The sequence below is a fragment of the Lithobates pipiens genome, unplaced genomic scaffold (genome assembly GCF_037356315.1).
Source record: "Lithobates pipiens isolate NorthernLeopardFrog02 unplaced genomic scaffold, aLitPip1_a1.2 Scaffold_16, whole genome shotgun sequence".
NCBI lineage: Eukaryota > Metazoa > Chordata > Amphibia > Anura > Ranidae > Lithobates > Lithobates pipiens.
In genome coordinates this window covers 310,217,643-310,235,589 of record NW_027507748.1, presented here as the reverse complement: position 1 = coordinate 310,235,589, position 17,947 = coordinate 310,217,643, and the positions used below count along the sequence as shown (strand labels likewise).

General features: G+C 44.5%; 1 protein-coding gene across 1 annotated transcript; it reads left to right on the top strand.

The window, feature by feature from the left end:
* Positions 1–4,484: 4,484 nt before the first annotated feature.
* LOC143982693 (large ribosomal subunit protein P2-like) lies at positions 4,485–17,796 on the top strand. Its single transcript, XM_077481624.1, has 5 exons — positions 4,485–4,641; positions 7,659–7,782; positions 9,238–9,286; positions 16,553–16,642; positions 17,686–17,796. The coding sequence occupies exons 2-5, from the start codon at positions 7,660–7,662 to the stop codon at positions 17,757–17,759; spliced, it is 336 nt and encodes a 111-aa protein (XP_077337750.1). The 5' UTR covers positions 4,485–4,641; position 7,659; the 3' UTR covers positions 17,760–17,796.
* The last annotated feature ends 151 nt before the right edge of the window (positions 17,797–17,947 follow it).

The following is a 17,947-nucleotide window of genomic DNA, read 5'->3' as shown; positions in this document are numbered from 1 at the left end:
ACACAGGGGCAACACGACTTCCAGCGCGACTTTGGGAGACAACTTGGACACAACTTGAGTGTGAATCACAGCACGACTTGGGGCGACTTACAACGCGACTTTAAGTCACCCCCAGGCCAGGCAACTTTAAATTTTAAAAAAAAGTATGGGTTCCCCTCCAAGAGCATACCAGGACCTTCAGGTCTGGCATGGATATTAAGGGGAACCCCGCACCCAAAAAAATGGCTTGGGGTCCCCCTCAAAATAACTCCACATCAAAACAAATGGCCTGGGGGTCCCCCTCTAAATCCATACCAGACCCTTATCTGAGCACGCAACCTGGCAGGCCACAGGAAAAGAGAACCGTACCCCACACCAAGAAAAAAAAATGGTGTGGGGGTCCCCTTCAAAATCCATACCAGACCCTTATCCGAGCACGCAACCTGGCAGGCTGCAGGAAAAGAGGGGAGACGAGAGTGCACCCCCCCTCCTGAACCATGCCAGGCCACATGCCCTCAACATTGGAAGGATGCTTTGGGGGCCCCCCCAAAGCACCTTGTCCCCATGTTGATGAGGACAAGGGCATCATCCCCACAACCCTGGCCGGTGGTTGTGGGGGTCTGCGGGCTTATCGGAATCTAGAAGCCCCCTTTAACAAGCGGACCCCCGGATACCGGCCTCCCCCCCTGTGTGAAATGGTACTGGGGTACTTACCCTTACCATTTCACTAAAAAAGTGTTAAAAGTGACAGGAGACGATCTTTGACAAGTCCTTTATTAACCACTTGCTTACTGGGCACTTAAACCCCCCTCAGTCCCAGACCAATTTTCAGCTTTCAGCGCTGATGCACTTTGAATGACAATTGCGCGGGCATACAACACTGTACCCAAATGAAATTTTTATCATTTTTTTCCCACAAATAGAGCTTTCTTTTGGTGGTATTTAGTTACAGCTCGGAGTTTTATTTTTTGCTAAACAAACAAAAAAAGATGCAAAAAAAAAAAAAAAAAAATCATGTTTTAATAGTTTGTTATAAAATTTTGCAAACGGGTCATTTTTCTCCTTCATTGAAGTGCGCTGATAAGGCGGCACTGATAGGCTGCATTGGTGGGCACTGATGGGCTGCATTGGTGGGCACTGATAGGCTGCATTGGTGGGCACTGATAGGCTGCACTGGTGGGCACTGATAGGCATAGTTAAGGCGGCACTAATAGGCACAGATAAGGCGGCACCGATGGGCACAGATAAGGCGGCACTGATGGGCAAAGATGGGCACAGATAAGATGGCACGGATGGGTGGCACGGATAAGTGGCACGGATGGGCACTGATAGGTACCACAGATAGATGGGACTGATGGGCACTGATAGGTGGCACTGATAGGTGGCTCTGATAGGTGGCACTGCTGGGCACTGATGGGCGGCACTGCTGGGCACTGATGGGCGGCACTGGGGTGCAGCACCTTTGAGGCACTGTGGGTGGCACTGTGGGTGGCACTGTGGGTGGCACTGTGGGGTGGCACTGTGGGCATTATGGGCACAGACGGGGGGCACTTACTTTTACTTTCTTAAACTTCAGGATGGCACTGCGGGAGGCAGGTGGGCACTGGCAGGTGGCATGTGGTGACTTTCATTGCTGGCCGTGATCGGGACTGATGTCCCGATCACGGCCGCCGGTGATCGGCTTTTTTTTTTTCTCCTCGCGCTGTCAGCGCGAGGAGGAATAATAGCCGATTACCGGCTCCGTTCTATCACATGATCAGCTGTCATTGGCTGACAGCTGATCACGTGATAAGGGGTCGGGATCGACCCCTTACACGGATCGGTGATCAGGCGAGTCTCACGGACTCGCCGATCACAGAGCGCGCCGCGCGCGCCCCTCAGGGGGCGCGCAGGCCGCTCGTAACCGGGACGACGTCAATAGACGTAGTCCCGGAAATCTAGGTCCGCGCTAATGCCGTCATTCGGCAATAGCGCGGTACCCAAGTGGTTAAAGTCTTCTTTCATCTTCTTTCTTCTGGTCTTCTTCCTTCTCCCTTTTTTCATCCTTCGGTTTCTTCATCTTCTTCCTCCGATACGCTTCTTCTTGCTCCGGTGTTCTCGCCCGGCATCTTCCTCCACAGCGTCTCTTCTTCATTCTCGGGCAGCTCCGCGCAATGGGAGGCTCCCGCTGTGTGACGGTTCTCTTCTTCTGACAGGTCTTATATAACGGTCACCAGGTGGCCCCGCCCTCCATTATATAAGACCTGTCAGAAGGGAAGCCTCACACAGCGGGAGCCTCCCATTGCACGGAGCGGCCCGAGAAAGAAGAAGAGATGCCGTGGAGGAAGATGCCGGACGAGAACACCGGAGAAAGAAGTGGATCGGAGGAAGAGAAGATGGAGGAAGAAGATGAAGAAAGGAAGAAGACCAGATGAAAGAAGACTTTAATAAAGGAATTGTCAAAGACCATCTCCTGTCATTTATAACACTTTTATGTTGAAATGGTGTACCCCTTACCATTTCACACGGGGGGCCAGGATCTGGGGGTCCCCTTGTTAAAGGGGGCTTGCAGATTCCAATATGCCTCCCTGCCCACAGACCCTCACAACCACCAGCCAGGGTTGTAGGGTTGAGGCCCTTGTCCTCATCAACATGGGGACAAGGTGCTTTGGGGGGGACCCCAAAGCATCCTCCCAATGTTGAGGGTATGTGGCTTGGTATGGTTCAGGAGGGGGGAGGCACACTCTTTTCCTGCAGCCTGCCAGGTTGCGTGCTCGGATAAGGGTCTGGTATGGATTTTGAGGGGGACCCCCACACCATTTTTTTTTTTTTTGGTGTGGGGTTCAACTTAAAATCGGGTCTAGTATGGATTTTGAGGGGGGCCCCCGCTCCTTTTTTTTTTTTTGGTGCGGGGTTCCCCTTAATATCCATGCCAGACCTGAAGGGCCTGGTATTGATTTTGAGGGCGACACCCACGCCTTTTTTTTTTTTTTTTGCCATGGGGTTTTTTTTCTTAATGCTAACATGACCTCTGTGCAAATAGCCTTAAAAAAACCTATAGAAGTGAACCAGCGCAAAACAAAAAGTCAAGTTGAGAGGTGTGCCTGTTCAACTTATGCAATTGAACCTACGTGGCTTGACATTTACTAAGATTTTGCCGGCGCAGTGAACCAGAGCACTTGAAGAGGCGCAAATGCCGCTTGCACATGCTCAGTGCATAAAATGACCTCACGCAGTTCCGAGTGTATTTACAGGCGCAGCAAGCTTGCTCAGAGAAAGTTAATATTCCGTTCTATTTTGGGCATATTTGTTGCGTGGACAGTCATATCTATACTTCTTCACATCACCCCCATAATATTGGCACTTCCAGCTTCTTAATTCTGAGTTGAAAATGCTGTGCGCCAGATCGCAGCCGCCCGGTGTGCCAGCATTCTCATAGTAAATGGTGAATTGCACTGTGTTACAGGCGCAAATGCTTTGTGAATTCAAAAACGACCGTTGCACTGCTACTTATAGCGCAAATGCTTTGTAAATCAACCCCTTTGTGTCAGAATACCTGTGTTCTGGCATATTCAGTCCGGCCATCATATAGTGTCCGCCCCGTACTGCGCAGAAGAAGCTTGGGAAAATCTCCGAAGATGAATGGCGCCTGCGCCATCCAAGTGGACATAGGGCTGGCAAAATTACAGGGCCGCTCGCCATGCTTCGGGGCTCAACCTCGATGCGCTCAGCTCTTTCATATTCCAACTCTATGTCCACTTGGATGGTGGGGCTACCACCTTGACGCATGGCGCAGTTCATCTTCGGAAACTGTGTGTGCTGTGTACTGCGCATGCGCAGTACACAGCGGACACTATCCACTGGGGGGACTGTATATGATAGGACACCAGCACTAGCAATTGGCAAGTCAGGCAGCTGCCTCAGCCTCCAGGGTAGTGGGGGCGTCAAAATCCAGATCCCCCAGTCACTCGCTGGGGATTCGGTTTTTAAAATAATACCATAAAGCAGCAATGGTGCCAGGCTATGGGGGGCGGTAAAATGTGCCTGTGATCCCCGCACAAACATATAACCCTCTCCATCCCCGTTCCGTCAGCCTACTTTTCTAAGCTCTCCCGGACGGTTCTCTCAATGTGAAAGCCGGGGACTCCCCTGCCAGGACTTCACTCTACCCCCAGCCTGCAGTGCGTCCCTGGCAGAGGCAGTAAGAAGAGGAAGAGAGAGAACCATTGACAAAGAGCAGCGCCATTGTAGTAAAAATGTCTGCGACTCATGCAGAAACCAAATCGCGTCACTTCCGGTGCGGCTTAGCCACTCAAACAGCTGACGGCGGGGCTGCACTGCGCATGCGCGATTTAACGTGCGGGAGCTAGACGCAGTAGACAAATATGCTCGGAGCCAGTGCGTTCCAGGCTGCGCATGCGTATTAGCTAGCTCTGAAACCTCTCGAGTAACTTAATTATTAATAGGCTGCTCAAATCACATAGAAATCTTCATATGGTGTATTAAGCGATATTAGAGAACGTTATATGTGTCATTGAAGTGGCTTTGAACGGGAATACGATGTTGACCTTTGAACTCTCAGGTCCTTGCTTCTTTGCTCAGGAAACCCCGTGCCTCTCTCTTTCCCTCTCGGAGCTGAAGATCAGGAGCGTGCACATCGTTTCGTGTCTTTGTAGACTTAAAGTGAGTTCAGTAGGGGACTTATAGATCGGTTGTGCCGAATATATATCGTGTGAGGGAGGCATTCTCCTCATATACTGATGGAGGGGTCATGGGGGAGCTGAGAGAAGCTATATTTACTAAGCCATACTGGGCACATGGCTGTGGGCACTGTGTTTTGGGGATATGCATACATCACGTTTACTGTTAGTACCGTGATCTCCCTACTGAGCTATTGTGTTCTGTAGGCAGATGCCCCTGCCAGAACACACTGGCCAGCTGGGTGCTGATAGGATGAACTTTTGCGGTCATGCCCCTTCGACAAAAGCCGCACCGGCTGCCATGCTCATGGGCCAGATACCAATTGGCAAAAACCCCAATATACACTGAAGAGTACAATTGGCAGACCCCCCCCCCCCCCCTTTTTTTTTTTTTTTTTTTTTTTTTTTTTTGTCATGCCCCCTCAATTGAACCGCCCGATATTTGGCCTGCATGCACGGGGCTTAATGGGCTGCCCTGTGTGTATTTGTCGCAGCTAAGAAGCTCAAGCAGCACGTTTTGGCCCAGAGCCAAGCGCGTCTGGGTTTTGTTTTCAGTTTTTGAGCCACAATCGCAGCAAAATCACACCATGCATAATACAATTCAATACACAAAGTAATATCACAGCAGAAAAACAAGGTATTTGGAGAGCAATAGAATGTCGTTTTTGAGTTACTAATACATATGTGATTAGTATATTTTATTTTGAATCAGTTTTAAAAGAGAAGTATGGACAAAGCTCTTTTGGCCATTCTTCTCTTCTGGATCACAGGGATGCACTTACTTTGCTCTGCTGTGACCCAAAGTCAGCTTATAGCAGGCTGAAGCATGCTGACATCAGAGCCATGCCAGGTCTGAAAGGAACCCAACCGTATTGTTGGGATTCGCCCACCTGCCCAATTGACAGCTGACTCAAGCAATCAGCATGTTGCTTCTGTCCCCTCTCCAGCCTGGTGCTTCAGTGAGTGCTGCGGGGGGAGTGGTAATTGGAAGTCACTGCTCTCTACTCCGAGAACTGAGCGATCAGCAGTCACATGATCACTTGGGGTTTAGAACCCACGATGGATAGTTACGGTATCCGACTACATATGCATTGGGGTGGCTTGATTTAAATCATAATTTTTAAAGAGCAACTGTCATTTCTGTCCTGCAACAGATTCTCCTCTGACCCACTGATGACTCACCGACAGTCCCATTCACTTTAATGGGATGGCTGGTGATGCGGCAGTGATAAAACAAGGTGAGGGATGTGGATGCCCACTAACGGGCACTGCCATGATATATCTGAAATCACAAGTGCTCTTTAAATGTAAGGACTTATTCTCACTGGTAGTTAGAATCTTTAAAGAGGAAGTAAACCCTGATGGATTTACTTCCTCTTTTTTTCCCTGCAAAGGTAAAGCATAATGGACTACTATGCATCGCATAGTAGCTCATTATGTGTCACTTACCTGACACAGGAGCCAGCGAAGTCGCCGCTGTCCCCTGTAGTCCGCCGCATCCATCTTGCTGGTGACGTCTCGCAGCTCTGACGAATCACAGCGGCGAAGCCGCGATGACGTCGACCAATTAGGCAAATCCATTCTTAGACTTGCCGCATTTAGTGCGCCTGCGCGCCGCTGTCTACGGCGCATGCGCCGTAGACAGCGGTGCCCATTTTCGGGCAAATATCTCCTAAACCATATAGGTTTAGGAGATATTGCTTGGACCTACAGGTAAGCCTTAATCTAGGCTTACCTGTAGGTCAAAGTGGTTTCAAAGGGTTTACTTCCTCTTTAATATTTGCAAACGAAATGAAGGTTTCCTATTTAGAATAAGCTGTCGGGTTAGTAAAACAGCGATATTAGAACCGATTTAATCATATAGTTTGTAGTGTACATAGTTTTGCAAAACAATGGCATAAAGGAATATTCCCGAACTTTATTTTATGTCATGGTTACTGTGAAATTGTGTGAATGCATCAATGCAGTGCATGTTATCTCAGAGCTTGGATTCATTGAATGAGTTTACCAAAAATGTAAATAGATTGCAGAATATACAGCCTCATGCTACATAACTAAGCTCCATTCTGCAGAGTAATCTAAATTATGTATCTTAAATAGAATCCTATCTTTAGATAGATTTTTACAACAAAAGCATTTTATTAAATTTGACAAAAATCCAAAAAATCTATTTGAAATAATAAAAATAAATCCAATTTAAAAAAAGTAAATTTATATCCACCCTGAAAAGCACTTTTATGTTTATGGCTGTTCAACTCTGGCATAGAATGTGTACAGCCATTGACTTGTACAGGTGGATTTACACAGCAGCTGTGGGCTGGTGTCGTGGTCAGAGCTTACACTATATTAATGCTCTAATGTGACAGCACTTGGGTCTGACCATTGGTCAGCACTTTACATTAGGAAGGAGGTGAGCTTCCTGGTACTCAGATTATACAGTATCTCACAAAAGTGATTACACCCCTCAGATTTTTGTAAATATTTTTATATCTTTTCATGTGACAACACTGAAGAAATTACACTTTTCTACAATGTAAAGTAGTGAGTGTACAGCTTGTATAACAGTGTAAATTTGCTGTCCCTTCAAAATAAGGCCCCTTTCACACGGACGGACCGTATGTCCGTTTTTTTTCATCCATCCATCCATTTTCGAATGAAAACACATGTATCCCTATGGGATAGCGGATGTCAGCAGATGAACATCCGCTGACATCAGTCTCCTCTCTGCTCCATTTCTGATGATGGAGGAAAACCCTACTTTTGCATTCATCTGCAGATCGGATGTAAATGGACTCTACGGTCCGTCTTCATCTGAGCTACTGTATATGTATTGGCAAAATGCAGATTAATTTTAAAGTGGACCTATTGAAATGCACACTTCTTTGTAATGGGGTTCAGTTCAATAAAAATGTATGCAGGTTTTAATAACCTAATTCATGAATAATGTATATACTTATGTAAAGGTACAGAGTTGTCATAAAATTTTTGTTATAATTGCAGAATGCGTTACATGGCCGCTTACCTGCTTGCCACCCTCGGTGGTAACAGCAGTCCCTCAGCAAAAGATATCAAGAAAATCCTATCCAGCGTAGGAATCGATGCTGATCAAGAGCGCCTGGACAAGGTGAATAAGCTCTATAGTGGTTACCTTCTGATGTGTTTTGTAATGATGGATGTTCTAAATCTGATGCTACATGTGGACTTCTATTGCCTCTGCTTAGTGCAGTGCACAAATTGTATGTAGATTAAAGTTCCTAAAATAAAAAATGACATGTCACTGGCATTAACACAGCAGTCTTTGTTTTTCTGGGCCCACTCTGTATTTTTTTTTTTTTTACCTGTTAATCCTGCTGGATTGTTTTTTTTTTTTTTTTCAAATTCCTTTAGTGGACCAAGCTGTTTAACAAAAGCGAGTTGAGACAGAAGCCATTTAACGTTTGCAATGGTCAGCATTCCTTCACTTGGTTCAAATGTTTAGAAATAAATAGAAAACGGTTTCTTTAACTGCTTAAAATGGAACTAAAGTTCTGAGCAGATAGGTTCCTTATTGCATGTTTCTTCTGCAATAAAATGAAGCAACCTTCCAGCATGCAGCGGTATTTGGAATGTACACCAAGCAAGTGCCTTTGTGACAACTGAACTCTGCATGTGCAAGGGATGTGTTGACCATTAAAGGAGGAGAGAATGTCTTTATGGGAAAGTTTGGCTGGTTTCACTTGTAATACCCAGTTTGTTTAATATACACGTGATTGGGTTTTTAAGAGAACACAGATGTAATTTGAGTGAAGATTCTTGACTTGTTTAGGGCTTGTTTACATGCAGCAAGAACTGTTGCTCCTCTGAAAAGCAATCTGCACGTGGATTGCATTTCAGAGGTGTTTAACAGGCAGTATGTTGCCTCTTCACTGACTGTTTTAACCCCCTAAATACTGTACCACCACTTGCATTGGATGCAGTGCAGTGTCAGCATGGGCCCCTTTCATGTTTGGTGGGTGGTAGTGTCCGCAGAATAAGGCTTAATTCTTGCTACAAAGCATCATGGGTTAGGTATATGTACATCTCCAGCCGCTGCTTTTGCAGCTTAAGGGGGGGATCAGTTGTGGTCTTATTTTTTTTTTTTTTTTTTCACTGCTTTGTTTGACAGTCATTCTATTTTTCCTTGTGTGTACTTTAAAGTAAACCTATCCTTTTTCTCATTCTGTGCAAAGTAACAGGTTCTCTTGGTAGCCCCACCCTAAGCTATTAATAATTTATATTCCCTGCTGACCTGTTCAATTGGTGTAGAGCCCTCAGTAGAACCCCCCCCCCCCCCCCCCCTGTAAAGTGTTGGTCTGTGGGAGCTACACAAAGTGTAGGTGTTGGGCACTGCATAAAGTGAGGAAAAGGAGTGAGTCGTACGGTCCTCCATATCCACACGTGCTGGGTATTTCACAGGACTGCTGTGAGGGGAAGTATCTACACTGTGTGTTTGAGGTTGGTGGAGTGGGAAGATGACCTATAACGGTGGTGTGCTATTGTGAACAGTGTTTAATCACAGTGGTTTTATATCATTTTAATCTCCTCTTGCATTTTCTCTTAGGTTATATCTGAGCTTGGTGGGAAAAATGTTGATGACCTTATCAATGCCGGTTAGTATGTTTTGTATGTGAATGAATGTTATACCACTGTTTGAGAAATACACTTCCCTTATACAGAACCATTGCCACTAAAAAGCCCTTTAATTGAGTCTTTTTTTTTTTTTAATTTATTTAGTCATTAAGCTGATGTCATGAGAAGTATAAGTTTAGAACACCTACCCAAAGCTGAAACCAAAATGTCTTTATTTTTCTAGGTCTTCTTTTAAAAGTGGCACCATAGCTCCTAAAATTACTTATGTCCCTCCTGTCGGCTTTCAGCTGCTGTGCTGCCTTTTTTTTCTTTCCCATAAAGCAGAGGCATCTGTCAGGACACTGAGAGCAGGGGAAGGGGCTGGCGACTGTCATTTACTGGCCCCTTCCTAGAGCTGTCTTAAGGCACAGGCACCTCTGCAAACTGCCCAGGGGTCCTAGGTGCATGGAGGGGCCCTTGAAACTTTTTCCACACAGTTTTCTGGCAGTGGCAACAGTTACCCTCACTTTTTGGCCATCTTTTCTACACTACAGGTCAGTTCTTTCACTGACCAAAAATGCAGATTTTTTTCCATTTTATATTTACTGAAGAATGCACGGCCCTTGTTTACATAAAAATAACTGTGCCGACAGTTAAGACATCAAACTCTATCAATAGTGACCACAGTGATGAATTGTCTTGTTCAAACTAGCAAATTGGTGACGGTGAATAAAAATATAACCTGCCACTCGGTGTCCATATTGTTTATTACTCAAAATCTACTGTGCAGTATGTCTTGGACACCAATGTGATATATCAACATAAATGTTCAAAAACAAACAAAATTGTGTCCAAACGATTGTTCAAAAAAAAAAGACAAATGGATGCGTAAAGGTGCACTGTTCCCAGATTTTCTTAATGACATCCAATAAAGTGCTTCTGGGTTCCACCAGTGCTCAAAAATAGAAAAAATGGCCCCTTGCCAAATCTCCATGATCTCTAGATTATGAGAGATCATGAACAGCGTGAATTGCAGAGTGTCCTTCAACCAACCTCCCAGGTTCAGCTGTACATCAGCACTGTGGAAGTGGCTCATATTCTTCAATCAATCGCCAAACCGGATCTCCTTGTGAGCCTCGAGCCAGCTATTCTTAGTATTGGGCCGTGTGTATGTATATATTATATTATGCACTTGCAGCAATTAGATATAAAAAATAAGAGAGAAGGGTCGACTGTGGCTTACACTTCCAAGTACGGAGTACAGTAACGTCTCAGCTCCTATCTCCTTCCAACACGTTTCCCCGTATAAAGCTCCATCTGGGATTGGAGAGGCCATTTTTTTTTCCTATTGAGCACTGGTGGAAAGCAGAAGCACTTTATTGGATGTCATTAAGGAAACTGGGAACAGTGCACTTTTACTCAACTGTTTGTTCAAAAAATAAAAATCGTTTGGACACAATTTTTTATTTCTTGATTCGTTTTTGGACATTTTATGTTATATCACATTGGTGTCTTTTGAAACATACTGCACAGTAGATTTGAGTAATGAACAATAACGACACTAAGTGACACGTTTTGTTGTTTTTATTCACTTACCAATTTGCTAGTTTGAGCAAGATAATTCACCACATTGATTTGACTATAACTATGGTCACTATTGCTAACGTTTGATCTTATAACTGACAGCACACTTTTTTTACTTTTGCTTACTCAGGGAATTTGTGTGTGTGTGTGTGTGTGTGTGTATAATATTATGAGCTCATAAGTTTACATACCCTGACAGAATTTGCTTTCATGCCCATTTTTCAGAGACTATGAATAACAAACCTTTTTTCCACTCATGGTTAGTGTTTAGCTGAAGCCATTTATTATCAATAGACTTTTTTCATGCTTTAAATTATAATGGTAACAGAAACTACCCAAATGACCCTTGTGATTTTGCCTGATAACATGCACACAAGTTGACACAAAGGGGTTTGACTGGCTATTAAAGGTAACCATCCTCACCTGTGATCTGTTTACTTGTAATTAGTGTGTGTTTATAAAAGGTCATTGCGTTTCTGGACTCCTGACAGACTCTTGCATCTTTCATTCAGTGCTGTACTGATGTTTCTGGATTCTGAGTCATGGGGAAAGCAAAAAAGCTAAATAATTGCTAAAGGCTCTACGGGAAAAGGTAGTTGAACTGTATAAAACAGGAAAGGGATAGAAAAAGATATCCAAGTAATTGAGAATGCCAATCAGCAGTGTTCAAACTATAATCAAGAAGTAGAAAATGAGGGGTTCTGTTGAAACCAAACCACGGTCAGGTAGACCAACAAAAATTTCAGCCAAAACTGCCAGGAAAATTGTTTGAGATGCAAAGAAAAACCCACAAATCACTTCAGGTAAACTACAGGACACTGAAAATGTGGTGTGGCTGTTTCAAGATGCACAATAAGGAGGCACTTGAAGAAAGATGGGCTGCATGGTCATGTCGCCAGAAGAAAGCCATTACTAAGCAAATGCCTCAAAGTATCCCACTTGCAATATGCCAAACGACACAGAGACAAGCCTCAAACCTTTTGGCACAGTCATTTGGAGTGAAATTTAGCTTTTTGGACACAACCATAAATACTACATTTGGAGTCAACGAGGCCTATGTTGAAAGGTACACCATTCCTACTGTGAAACACAGAGGTGGATCGCTGATGTTTTGGGGATGTGTGAGCTACAAAGGCACAGCAAATTTGGTCAAAGTTGTTGGCTAGATAAATGCAGTATGTTATCAAAAAATACTGGAGGAACATTTGCATTCATCAGCCAGGAAGCTGCGCATGGGATGTACTTGGACATTCCAACATGACCATGATCCAAAACACAAGGCCAAGTTGACCTGTCATTGGCTACAGCAGAATAAAGTGAAGGTTCTGAAGTGACCACCTCAGTCTCCTGACCTCAGTATCATCGAGTCAGTCTGGGGAGATCTCAAATGTGCAGTTCATGCAAGACAGACCAAGAATTTACAGTAACTGGAGGCTTTTTGCCAAGAGGAATGGGCAGCTTTACCATCTGAGAAGATAAAGAGCCTCTGCCACAAGACTTCAAGCTGTCATTGATGTTAAAGGGGGCAATACACGGTATTATGAACTGGGGTATGAAACTTTTGATCAGGGTCATTTGGGTAGTTTAGGTTGCCATTATGATTTAAAAATAAAAAACGTAAACCGTTTATTGATAATAAATGGCTTTAGCCAAACATTACCCATGATTGAAAAGTTTGTGTTATTCATATTCTCTGAGAAATTATAAATTCTGCCAGGGTATGTAAACTTATGAGCGCAACTATGTATGTCTGTATATAAAAAGTCTACACGCCCCTGTTAAAATGTCAGGTTTATGTGATGTAAAAAATTTTTGACAAAGATGAATTTCAGAACTTTTTCCACCTTTAATGTGGCCTATAAACTGTACAACTCAATTGAAAAACAAACTTAAAATATTTTAAGGGGGGGAAGGGAGATTAAAAATGTGGTTGCATAAGTGTACACACCCTCGTATAACTGGGTATGTAGCTGTGTACAGAATTAAGCAATCGCATTCAAACTCATGTTAACTAGGAGTCAGTACACACCTGCCATCATTTTAACCACTTTCAGACCGGACCATTTTGCTGGTAAATGACCAGAGGTCTTTTTACAATTTGGCACTGCGCTGCTTTAACTGGTAATTGCGCGGTCATGCAATGTTGTACCCAAATGAAATTTGCGTCCTTTTCTTCCCACAAATAGAGCTTTCTTTTAAAGGTATTTGACTGACTCTGCGATTTTTATTTTTTGCGATATAAACGTAAAAAGACCGCAAATTTTGATCAATTTTAGTCATACATTTAGGCCAAAATGTATTCAGCCACATGTCTTTGGTAAAAAAAAAAGCCAATAACTGTATATTTATTGGTTTGCGCAAAAGTTGTCACATCTACAAACTAAGGTACGTTTTCTGGAATTTACGCAGCTTTTAGTTTACGACTGCCTATCTCATTTCTTGAGGTGCTAAAATGGCAGGGCAGTACAAACCCCCCCCCCCCCCCAAATGACCCCATTTTGGAAAGTAGACCCCCTAAGGAAATTGATAAGTGGCATGTTGAGCCCATTGAATATTTTATTTTTTTGCCTCAAGCGATTGAATAATGACAAAAAAAATGTATTTTTTTTTACACAAAGTTGTCATTAAATGATATATTGCTCACATATGCCATGGGCATATGTGAAATGACACCCCAAAATAAATTCTGCTGCTTCTCCTGAGTACGAGGATACCACATATGTGGTACTTTTTGGGAGCCTAGCCGCGTACGGGGCCCCGAAAACCAAGCACCGCCTTCAGGCTTTCTAAGGGCGTTACAGTTTTGAAGGCCATAAAATGCCAAGATGGCACAAACCCCCCCCCCAAATGACCCCATTTTGGAAAGTAGACACCCCTAAATTTAGGGGTACACTAGTGAGACTAGGTAATAAATGGCGGGTGCCCTGAAACTATAAAAAAATAACTAACCAACCAGCGTCACCTGTAACAGTTATATGGTGATCACTGGTGAAAGGGTTAACTAGGGGGCAATCAGGGGGCTTTATGCAGTAGTATATGGGGGTCCCTGGCGCTATAAAAAGCTGCGGCGAACCTAAATACCTACCTGCCTAACTAGCGTCACCTGTGACACTAATACAGCGATCAGAAAAACGATCGCTTATTAGGCTGGGTTCACACTGGAGCGATGCGGGAACGCCACGAATCCGTGGCGGGTTCCCGCATCGCATGCCTCCCGGCGGCAGTTCACACTGCCCTATGCGAACTGCTGGGAGTGTCAGTGAAATGTTAATGACACCCCCAGATCAGTTCGCATATCGCAGTGCGATCTGCAAACTCGGATCGCATGGTGTGAACACCCATGCGATCCGATTCTGCTGCGGACCAAAAAAAGGGTCCCGTGCGAATTTGCGGCGGGTGCGGCGAATGGCTGAACTCGAATCGCAGAGATCGGATGTGATTTGCAGTGCGGTGCGAATCACATCCGTTCTCATAAACCGCTGCATGTGAACCCAGCCTTAGTGACACTGGCGACGGGGGGTGATCACGGCGTTAAACCTTTATTGGGGGGGGGGGTTAGGGGGGTACATTAGAACTAAAGGGGGCTAACCCTAACTGCCCTAACAGTTATTACAGTCACAAATGACACCAATGCAAAAAAAAAAAATGCATTGGTGTCACTGTGACTGGGGGGGGTGATCGGGGGGTAAAGGGGGGGTGTGAGTGTGCCTGGCATGTTCTACTGTGTAGTGTCGTGTTGGTGCAACTCACCGATCCTCTCTCCTCGGTGCCGGAACGAAAAATACCGACACGAGGAGAGATTACATCACTTCCTCTGCCTGTGTTTACATTACAGGAGAGGAAGTGATGTCACGAAGGATTTCCATTTGTCGGGAGCGATCGCGAGGGGGTGGCCATGAATGAATGGCCGCCCCCCTCATCCCGGATCGCTCCCGAACGAATACCGACCGCCGCAGGCACCGGGGGGGGGCCCGATCGAGCCCCCCACCCGCGGGAAGGCAGGGACTTAAATATACGCCCATATGCCTGCCCGTGCCATTCTGTCGACGTACATCGTCGTGCGGCGGTCGGCAAGTGGTTAAAGTGCCTCTGATTAACTCCAAATAAAGTTCAGCTGTTCTAGTACGTCTTTCCTGAAATTTTCTTAGTCGCATCCTACAGCAAAAGTCAAGGTCTGCACAGAGCTTCCAAAGCATCTGAGGCATCTCGGTGTTAAAGGTATAAATTTAGGAGAAGGGTAAAATAATTTCCAAGGCATTAGATATACCATGGAAGTGAGGACAGTCATCAAGTGGAGAAAATATGACACAACAGTGAAGATGAAACTGGTCAGGGAGGTTGCCAAGAAGTCTACAGCAACATTAAAGGAGCTGCAGTAATATCTGGCAAGCACTGGCTATGTGGTACATGTGACAACAATCTCTCGTATTCTTCATATGTCTGGGCTGTGGGGTAGAGTGGCAAGACTAAAGCGTTTTCTTACGAAGAAAAACATCCAAGCCCTGATACATTTTGCAAAAACACATCTGAAGTCTCCCAAAAGCATGTGGGAAAATGTGCTCTGGTCTGAAACCAAGGTTGAACTTTTTGGCCATAATTCCAAAAGATATGTTGTGCAAAAACACTGCATATCGCCAAAAGAACATACCCACCGTGAAGCATGGTGGTGGCAGCATCATGCTTTGAGGCTGTTTTTCTTTAGCAGGAACAGGGGCCTTAGTCAATGTAGAAGGAAATATGAACAATTCTAAATACCAGTCAGTATTGGCACAAAACCTTCAGGCTTCTGCTAGAAAGCTGAACATGAAGAAGAAATTCATCTTTAGGCTGGGTTCACACTGCTGCGGGTGGGAGATCCGGATGTGATTCGCACTGCAGTGCAAATCACATCTGATCTCTGTAGCGATGCGAGTTCAGCCATACAGATAGTATGGCTGAATTCGCATCGCTCCCGCCGCAAACTCGCACGGGACCCTTTTTTTGGTCCGCAGCAGAATCGGATCGCATGGGGGTTCACACCATGCGATCCGATTCCTGTGCGAGTGTGCAGATCGCACTGCGATATGCAGACGGATCTGGGGGTGTCATTAACATAACATTGACACCCCCAGCAGTCCGCATAGGGCAGTGTGAACTGCCGGCGGGAGGCATGCGATGCGGGAAAACGCCGCGGATTGGCGGCGTTCCCGCATCGCTATGGTGTGAACCTAGCCTTAAGCATGACAACGACCCCAAGCATACACCCCAACCACTTTAAGGGTGTGCCTACTTATGCAACCATATTATTTTAGTTCTTTTGTTTTTACTTCCCTCCACCTAAAAGATTTCAGTTTGTTCAGCTGAGTTGTACAGTTTATAGGTTCCATTAAAGGTGAAACATTTGCTGAAATTATTTAATCTTTGTCTAATTTACATCACAGAAACCATGCATTTTACCAGGGTGTGTAGACTTTTTTTATATATTTATCCATCCACTGTATATACTTGTTTACATGCCTGTGTGTAAAAAAAAAAAAAAAGCTGTACTGCATTTTTTTTTTTTTTTTTTTTCTTTCCAAGCTGCAGTGTACAAGAGGCCTAAGGGCTTCTCAGAGCTATGCTAGATTCACAAATTCAGTATCTTGTTAAAACACTGGCTGTGCAGCTGGTTAAACGTTTTTATACTTCTTCAGTAAAATATTTGACATTTTATATATATATATTTTTTTTATTTTCCTCTGTAGGCCTTTCAAAGCTGTGTTCAGTTCCATCTGGGGGCGCCGTGTCTGCTGCTCCTGCATCAGCTCCAGCTGCTGGTGGAGCTGCTGCTCCAGGTAATTGCCACATTTTTCCTCTGTGCATGTGACCACCTATTCCACCTGTGCTGTCTTTGGTAAAGCCTTTGATAAAAGAAACACTAGGATTAGACATGAGATTGTGGCAGAGATTGATCAGAAATGGATGATGGTGCTTTTTAACCAGTAATACCTAATTGTGTGGCTAAAGTCGCGGTAGGCATGCTGTAGCGTAGTGTGAACAAACGGACCTCCATAGCTTTGAAGCTGTACCCCTGCTAAAGTGCAGTGAGGAACTTGCTACATGCTCATTTAAAGAGCCATTCAGCTGAACACTTAACCTCTTCAGCCCCAGGAAATTTGGATGCTCAATGACCAGGCCGTTTTTTGCGATGACACTGTCGCTTTAACTGATTGTGCGACGTTGTACCCAAACAAAAATGTTGTCCTTTCCCTAATAAATATATATATTTTTTTTATTATTTATTTATTTTTTGCTTTACGTATCCCCAATTTTCTTAGACCTGAGTGAGAGAATGATGGTCCCCACTCGGCTCCATAACATTGGATGATGGAAGCAACGTCAAAGTTCGCTTCCGCCCAATGGTTTTAAAGGGGAAATATGTTGTTGTGTGGGGTTTTTTTTTTTTTATAGCATTTAAGTGTAAAGCGGCTTGCTCTAGGGTCACCTAAGCGGGCGCGCTTCTGATCCACGGCTCTGTTTGTCCATTCACACATGGAGCTGTGGCTCAGCCCTGCGCCCTCTGTCTCCTGATTGGCTTATGGCTAAGATTGACAGCAGTGGGAGCTGATGACTCCGGCTGCTGCCAAAAGCCAATCAAGCGTGAGTCCCTGGAGAGAGCAAAGGCTCTTGTGAACATTGCTGGATTGAGAGGGGGCTCAGCTAAGTATTGGATGGGGCTGCTGCACACAGAAGAATGCATGAAGGTTAAAAACCTTGTACCTTTACAACCACTTTAACATCTGTGTGGTAGCATGGACTGTGACAGGTTCTCTTTTATGGAGTGATCTGGTCTAAAGAATTGGAATCCATCATTTTTAATCGCCTATTTTTATTTTAGCTGAAAAGAAAGAAGAAGTAAAGGAAGAATCTGAAGAGTCCGATGAAGACATGGGATTTGGGCTCTTTGATTAAATGCTTTCTTGTAACTTAATAAAGAAACGTTCCAACAGACTGGTTTGCGTGTATATGTTAAACTGCCAGTGTGATCCATTACTGGTACATACTGTATTTGAATTAAGTTGGGGCTAAATTATGAAGTAGGTGTAAAAGAATGTTGGGGCAGATAATCGGGTTTGATCGTTTTTATATGAAGCGAGGTA